General features: G+C 34.7%; 1 protein-coding gene across 1 annotated transcript; it reads right to left on the reverse strand.

Moving 5' to 3' along the window:
• Positions 1-6871: 6871 nt before the first annotated feature.
• Positions 6872-8937, reverse strand: LOC117326376. The gene has a single exon (XM_033883104.1). The coding sequence runs from the start codon at positions 8435-8437 to the stop codon at positions 7118-7120; it is 1320 nt and encodes a 439-aa protein (XP_033738995.1). The 5' UTR covers positions 8438-8937; the 3' UTR covers positions 6872-7117.
• Between the last annotated feature and the right edge of the window lie 309 nt (positions 8938-9246).

Consider the following 9246-nt stretch of genomic DNA (forward strand, 5'->3'; position numbering starts at 1 on the left):
TACTTTACCTTTTTACTTTACCTTTTTACTGTACCTTTTTACTGTACCTTTTTACTGTACCTTTTTACTGTACCTTTTTACTTTACCTTTTTACTTTACCTTTTTACTGTACCTTTTTACTGTACCTTTTTTTTCAGATAAATGTTTTCGACGTACCAACTCCCATATCACTTCATTAATCACATTATAAATAACTGTCGTCTTCGGATATCGTTTAACATCATGATTTATCAACTCTGCTAATCACCTCAGTTGTTAGCCTCGGTGATCAGATTTCTGTGGTTGATAAATACTGGTGTTAACCTCATCCAAATTCAACAATTGTACAATATATCCACCAGGATTCTGACCACGCTTTGTTAATGTTTCGTTAGGGTTAGCTTATTGCATTTGTTCAACATCAATTCTGAAACTATCTCAAACTCCGATAATTCAAAAGATCTACTTATCGCGAATTAAAATTCAGTTCCGATTGAAAGCAACAATTAATTTAGAATATTCTTGGTTACCTCGAATACTCGGTAAATCTCAATGATTGTTCATGACCCCACTATTTCGAAATAGCGCGGTCTACTCTGCATTTTGTTTGAGCAATGCTTGTTACAATTTCATATCTTATAAAATGTTATACAACAGACGTGCTGTTATTCCCCATGCTCTGTTTACTTTTGATACTAGACATTTTAAATCTATATGAACAAATTGATTTAAATTTAACAAAAATAAAATGAAATTTAAATAACCTATCAATTTCAATAAAAAATAGAACACATTATTAAACCAAAGTACACGCCAACAGCTAGGTAATTAACGTTAACTAATTAACCTGTGATTGTACAGGTAGCTCAGACTACCACAGGTAGTACACGGTTCAAGTTAAATCAAGTTTACGTGTACCTTAAAGTGTCAAACATCTTAAAACATACAAAATACATCATAATTCATGGCAAAATAGGTTATGTACAACCATTTATGACTTATTTAGACACCGTAAAACATAAAACAAAATAAAGTGTATTCCATTCTAAAGTTGACAAGGTAAGGCTATCTCTAAAGCTATTGAAAGCAGTACTTTAAGTAGCCACGTTATGTTACATGAATTAACAGATACGAAAAGCTACTTCCCCTCCACAAAACATAAAGTTGGTTGGCAGAAAGATAAAATATATATTATATATAAAATCGACATATTTGTTAGCGCCAACTTAAGTGGTCAGCGTAAATCATCATAAAAATCACATTGTATTGAAAAGTAAACTGCAGAAAATCTAATCATAACGTTATTCAATTTGTCTGCAATCCCGAGAGAATTATTGGACAATACCTTTCTAAAGTAGACAGTTTAATACTTAAATATTTACATTTTCTCTGCGGTTCAACAAAACTTTCAAGTTATCAATTTATTTCCCGATGAAAAGAATAGATCGAGCGATTTTGTTTTTGCCGACGTGTGAATATATTGTTTGCATTGGCGATCATGTTTATACCGCCTAGACTTGAATTAACTTAGGTGTGTTTTGTAACAATGTGCTATATAGGTGTACACACACGTTGAACTTCTGAATTATGTGCTAATAAATATAGCAATATATTGATAGTCTCGAACAACATTGGCACTCCTTATAGAACCAAGCTCAAGAACGCCAAGGGAATTTCAAACAATTCAAGACATGGTGACCCCTATATCTGGCCACACAGCTCCTGTCAAATGTTACAGTTATAACTATGTGTACACAGCGAGACACTATCGGAGTTTGTTGATGGTTACTACAAGAAACCACAATCAGATCTCCTAAATTTAGACTAAGGATTGTCATCGATTTCTGATGACGTGTGGCTGTCGGACACTCGGGTTACCGATCACAATTCATCGATTTTATTCACAAGCTGTCTCTATATCGGGTGTGATATTCCTTACTGTGTTTCGATTTCAATAAACGACTCCTATTAATGTTTTTTAAAGGGCGAATATTTCGCGGTTGTCCAAGTCGGACTAACTGGAATATTAAATCACGCGCGACCACGGCTTGTAAACAGTCTGTAGTAACACTTCCATACGCTTGTGTTAATATATCTTAATAGTTTCGCGCTATTTAATGACTGCGAATACAGCAAAATTAAACTCCCGCGATTATGACCAACTATATATGCAGTTGTACATACTATAATCTCGACATTTGTATCTAGATCACGTAGCCAAATCACGCAACCGCTGCATATTGTTATCACTGCACTGACAAGTCGTCCTTATGGGGTAGGGTCATGAAAAGACACTTAATACATGTAATGTTGTTGAAAAAGCCTTAATTATTTAAACATTCAAATAAATAAAACTTTTTTGGAACTCGTGTTGTGCTGGCGATTACAGTGCTCGACGGCTGTTCCGCCTATGTGCCCACTACACGATAATCACAACACTTTTACAAAGTGACACATTTATATCAATTCAATTTAATTCAAATTTATTCCTTAAGTTTTACAACTTATTGGATAACATAATATAATTTGTACATACATTTAAGGACAAAGGCACCCACTTAATTCATCATTCATTCTACAAAATTCTTCTTACTCTCTTCACATACATCTACAGTCAACAACAATAAATCTTACAACAATTTTAAAGAACAAAACAAAAATATATCATTAATCAAATAAGTTGAAAATGAACATATTTTAATTAAGATTTGATAACAAATCTTTCCTGCCTTTATTTGCTAGTGATAGGTATTTTCCTAAATTGTTTAGTTCTTTTGTATTTTCTACTTTGAGTAATTGAATAAGTTTAAACATACTAGGGTTTTTGAAATAATATGGTTTAATCAAATTAAGACGAATCTCTGCGTAACAGTTGCATTTAAAAATAAAATGGTATTCATCTTCTGTATCATTTTCATCACATAAAATGCATTTTCTTTCATGCCTTGGAATATTAATATATCTTCCACGTTCAATAGCTAGATCATGTGCAGACAAACGAAACGTAATTAGAATTAACTGGTTTATAAAGATACGACTGAAGTTTAATATCAACAACATTATTTGTTGATTTTCTGAGTCCAAGTAATGACTCAAAGTTAGACTCATCAACCAGAACATAATCGATAAGACTTGACCCTAAACTGTTATAGAATGTTATACTGCCTTTATCATCGCCTGAATGTCGACCGTTTACAATTCTCAGACCGCTCGCTTTACATAAATTCAAAAGTTTTTTTCCCATAGGGTTTACATGATTATCCTGATTGTTTCTTTCACATACAGTGGTATCCGGTAAGTAATCAAAAATGTTAAACATGGAAAGGTAATTTACCAATAATATCATTTTCTATAAAATCACTACTTTTACCTGTTCTACTATTGAGATCGCCGATAACAATTACATTTCCATAATCATTATACATCGACACATGCTCTTCAATAGACGCACAAATATCAACGTCGTTATTTACATAGTATGCACATATAATGCAGTGTGTGATGAAACTGGAAAGAAAATTTAAATGGTTACCGTAATTATCTAAATTGTTGTTCTATACTCATGACTTGAAGTTAACCTCGTGCAACTGATAAATTAAGTGCTTGTCATTTCCCTTCAAATGGACTTGTTTCACGTCGTTTCGTTAGTCCAAACAAGCGACAAAATCTGCATTCAATCCTTAAATCAAATACACATATACTTGATGTTAGTTAGAATAACATTTTCCCGGCGATTTAATTCGCTAGTTGTCTTCACACCCGATAATATAAAACGCACGTGAACTTTTCATTTAGACATAGTTTATTGCCATGTTAGCAGAGCGATTGGGCACAAGCTGTAAAACTTATTCGAAGCTCCTTCCTAGGAATATCGCACGCTTTCAACAAAGTTATTACGATATATATTTCTGTGTGTGTGTGCTTTGGGCAATAATGAACTCTGAAATTGATATCTCATGTTGTTTATTTGATGTGGTGACCTGTATGTGATGTTGTTTACAACGGCCATGGGTTCTAACAATAAACTGTTTTTCTTTGTTGTGTTGTAGTGATTATTTTTACCTCATTGGCCGTTTAAAGAATTAAAAACGATTGTACATGAAATATGAAAAGAATGACAAAAATGGAACTACATGAAACATTGCCTTGTTATTGAAATAAGACCTCTGGTGTTTTAAAAGAGTCATATAGTTACATCAATAATAAACAGATATGTTTACCTATTTAAGGTGAAAATAATATGGATGTGTCGTCATACAACAGAAGTATCATTCAGTTTGACGATAATGTCAACGATTGTCATCTGCGAAGGTCGTGCCCGATTGGTGAAGGGTCACTCATTGGATTTACGACAATGATGCAACTATGATTTGTTCACTGTACACACGGATTGATCCATTTTAGGAGCATTAAGTAGGAAACCATCCGAGGTAATCGACACAATAAGACATTTAAATCGCCCACAATTGTCCACAGATCAACCTCTCTGTAATGTTACGGTTCACAGCGCACAATGACATGTACTTGAAATATAAAAAGCCCTGTAGCCCTGGGTTATTGCAGTAAGATTATAAGACCAAGGTAAAATAGGAAAATGCGTGTATACAAGAGAGCTGGAACGAAACCTCGGCATTAACAATGGGGACGAAAAGACAAAGACATTTGATATAAACTTTGATTTTTTTTTTTAATTCTACATGTTCAAAATATTCTGTCATTGTCCCTATCACACCGTATTTGTCATCCGTTGTGACGCCTCGTCTAGTTACAAACAAATTGAAATATTGACGTTATTAATTTTTTTCGTATGTGGTCGGGCAGGGAATCGCAAACTTGTTCATGTCCGATCGGGGAATCGAACCCCGGCCGCCTAGGTGAAAGGCAAGTATGTTACCATCCTTTAAATGAGGTAACCATTGTGACTGTCGGTAGATATTGTATCTCAATATATGAGTTTGGTGTAATTTGGTGAGGTAGGCGGTATAAACTGGATAGCTTTATTCTGTATTCAGTATTTGACTTTTATCGCCTTCCGAATTCGATTGAACGGCGTTTTTCACTTTACCCAATCTCTTTTGTACATTTTTGCAATAATTTGGTGGCTAGGGTTAACTTTGTAGTTGTTCCCCATGTTTTTCATGTCAGAATTTATATTAATGTTGCCATCGCCTGAGGATATACAAACGTATCTCATAATATGTTTAATCATCCCACAAAATAACAACATTAAGCTGAGTTATTGGGTTAAAGTGTCCCCATTTTATATTCTAACACCTTACTTCCCCTCTGTTTTTACATGTCATTGTGTAGTTTTATATATTTGTCTTTCAGGATGATACTATAGCAAAATTATTATTTTAAAGTGCTATTCAGTTCCTTGTTTTTGTAAGTCATTTGAGCTAAGTACATACTTCTCACTTTTCAGGTGTAAACATGTGTCCCCTCGTGTAATTTTACTGAACATTTCACGGGTTAATAGCCATGGATACTAACCGAAATGTTTCCTTATACACGTCATTAATTGTTGTCCGTACCAAATCAAAGTAGACTGAACCAACTAATCCAGGAGGTCACTCAACATCACAAAATATCTAATACGACACGCACCGACACCCCGTGTGTACTTTATAACACATCCATTTGAATATTTATTATTCATTTTTTAGTAAAACAAACCCAATAAAAACGAGAAGCATTGTATCTTGATACTTATTTATTTTTAAGATGGTGTTTAAAAAAACAACAACAAAAACAAATAATTATGATGATTTCAGCAAGCCATTAATATCAGTTTATTAATTTTTTCAGTTAAATGAATCGTCAGTTGAATGATTCTAAATACAGATGAAGATTTCAGGATGGTATGACAATAATATAATAGATAAAACCAGGTGTACCACAAAAACAGTTTATCAGTTTGTGTGTCGAGGTAAACCCTACTCTGTAACAGTTCCGAATGTAGATACATTATATATAACCCTACTCTGTAACAGTAACATTATATATAACCCTACTCTGAAACAGTAACATTATATATAACCCTACTCTGTAACAGTAACATTATATATAACCCTACTCTGTAACAGTAACATTATATATAACCCTACTCTGTAACAGTACAGTATATATAACCCTACTCTGTAACAGTAACATTATATATAACCCTACTCTGTAACAGTAACATTATATATAACCCTACTCTGTAACAGTAACATTATATATAACCCTACTCTGTAACAGTAACAGTATATATAACCCTACTCTGTAACAGTAACATTAGATATAACCCTACTCTGTAACAGTAACAGTATATATAACCCTACTCTGTAACAGTAACATTATATATAACCCTACTCTGTAACAGTAACAGTATATATAACCCTACTCTGTAACAGTAACATTATATATAACCCTACTCTGTAACACTACAGTATATATAACCCTACTCTGTAACAGTATCATTATATATAACCCTACTCTGTAACAGTACAGTATATATAACCCTACTCTGTAACAGTAACATTATATATAACCCTACTCTGTAACAGTAACATTATATATAACCCTACTCTGTAACATTATATATAACCCTACTCTGTAACAGTAACATTATATATAACCCTACTCTGTAACAGTAACAGTATATATAACCCTACTCTGTAACAGTAACATTATATATAACCCTACTCTGTAACAGTAACATTATATATAACCCTACTCTGTAACAGTAACATTATATATAACCCTACTCTGTAACAGTACAGTATATATAACCCTACTCTGTAACGGTAACATTATATATAACCCTACTCTGTAACAGTAACATTATATATAACCATACTCTGTAACAGTACAGTATATATAACCCTACTCTGTAACAGTACAGTATATATAACCCTACTCTGTAACAGTAACATTATATATAACCCTACTCTGTAACAGTTCAGATTTATTTTATATTCATTATCTTACAGTACAGGTATATATCATATAAACTTACCTCTTTCAGTTACATCTAAGTTTAAATTCCAGTATATTTGATCAGTTTAAACAGAAATAATTAATTTTTATTTAAGCGTCTCATTCTTCAATGACGTGTCAGTTATCTCACCATGTCTTAGAATAGATGTCAACTGTGTCACCTTAAAATCCTACTTTCCGAAGCTGGTCGATTACGTAGAGTTTTACTGTTTACCTTCTTACCAGTAGTAAGAGGTCTAGATTTGTTCGAAGTAACATGAGCACTCTGTACACGTTTTTTAGTTTTTGCATCGTCAGATGTAGAGGGCATTTTGTAAAAACCTGGATGTGTTAAATTCAATGAGATAGCCCTCTTACTCCACATAACATTCTTACACTGCACCGAGCCATCATCCTGGGTAGCCGGTACTATCCCATACCTCTCGTATAGGTCCTGTCGTGCCTTGTCCAAATCCGTCATCCGGGTAACATGATGACTGACCATCGTCCATTTCAGTTTTGAATCTTTAGTGTTTTCGGCAAGAGCCGTTTCGTTTACATTTCTACGGAGAAGTTTCCATCCTCTTTTGGCTCCTTTTAATTCTGACCTAATGTTTTCCATATCATTCACTTTGGCAGCCTCTTTTGCCTCTTCATTCTCTTCTTCCGGTTCTTCTTCCTTGTTGGTGTCTTTAGCAGCACTTTGAAACAACCTGGAGGCCAAACCGGAGACGTTGGTAAGTCGGTTGATTTTCTGTTTAAGTAATGTATAACTCTTAGCTCGTCCATATTCTGTATTACCGAACATGCCCGTCATCACATCCTTGAAATCATCACTAGCCTTAAAGTTTCGCCTCGGCTGTAGTGTCATAGTGTCTGTCTGGTCGTTAATTTTCAATATAGTATCCTCGAATGTTGACCAGAATGAAGGAGACGGGGACTCTTGGAAACTTGCCTCTGAATCAGAATCAGAATCTTGGAATTCATTTTCAGAAGTATCTAGACTTTGTCTCATATCGCCATCACTATTCTTTGGTTTCACACTTTCTTTATTCAACAATGATTTCATTTTTCTAGAGTTGAGCTTTTTTGATGATTGGGATGAAGAAAGAGCGTCACGGTCACTTGGTTGTCCATTTGCTATTTTAGCACTAGAAGATTTCAGTTGAGGGACAATACCATTTTCTCTAGGTATTGACATTTTCTTATTGTCGTTTGAAACAGACAGTCCAGACTTGAAGTTGTCTAATAAGGACTTCGTTATATCCCTGGATGTAGAGGCTGAATTTGGACATTCCTCCGAGATCCTTGGCGACTTAACATTTTTCAACTCTCCATATGTGTCATTGTTACCATTCACTAGCCCCATCATGGAAGGCGGGGAGGAGTTGCAGCGAGGGCTACCTTCCTTCATTAACTTATTCAGCATCAAAGCGTTCTTCATATTGCCCTCTTTAGGATTGCTACCATTAGCCAGTAAATGACCGACTCCGGACATCGTGGTTATTATATTCCATAGAGAGATTTAGGACATTGTATCACACCCCACTCACAACAATTTAACGTCACCTCGTAGCAAAGATACATTAGAACACAGTGCCTCTTAGATAGTCACGAACGGGTTTTCTTACTCAATTGAAAAATCCACTTCATCGACGGAATCAAATAGTTTGCATTTGATGTTAGTCTTAAACGTCACCATTTCCCCGAGTATTACCATACCAGTTTTGTCCAACTGTGTACACTTACAATTTGTAGCGTTCGATAGAAATGCTGACAGCTGTCAATATTGACATAGTTAAATTCATTGTTTAGCTTTTCGAACCGTTAATACCACCGTACCTAGCGTTCTACGTATATCACCACACTCCATAGAATAGGAATTCTGTCATTGGTCGAGTACCGTCTGTACAGGTATAGAGGTGCCTGCACTGTGAAGGAGTAACAGGCACCTTTCATAAAGAGGCCTAACGCACTCCACGTTTGTGTATTAGAACAATGAAGCTCCCAGGTGTATGGAAAACGGTATATATACTATACATATACCTGGCTCTGTTTTCTCTTCTCTTTTTTCTTCAGGCAACATAATCTGTCTTAATTTCAGTTCAAATAGAAATAGTTTCTTTCGCATGATTGAGCAAACCACTTAAATATTTGTAAAAGCTTCCTATAGGATAGAATGAGCCGTTCGACAGGTTCCCATTACGACAACAATGGACACATGTCAACAGGGATGAGTCGTATGAAATCGTTCCCTGAAGTCGCATTAGTATCCATCAAGCCTCATAAAACAGTATTACATGAACA

Source organism: Pecten maximus, chromosome 4 (genome assembly GCF_902652985.1).
Source record: "Pecten maximus chromosome 4, xPecMax1.1, whole genome shotgun sequence".
Taxonomy (NCBI): domain Eukaryota; kingdom Metazoa; phylum Mollusca; class Bivalvia; order Pectinida; family Pectinidae; genus Pecten; species Pecten maximus.

Coding starts and splice junctions, on each gene's coding strand:
- LOC117326376 (XM_033883104.1), bottom strand. CDS start 8,437: ATGTCCGGAGTCGGTCATTTACTGGCTAATGGTAGCAATCCTAAAGAG.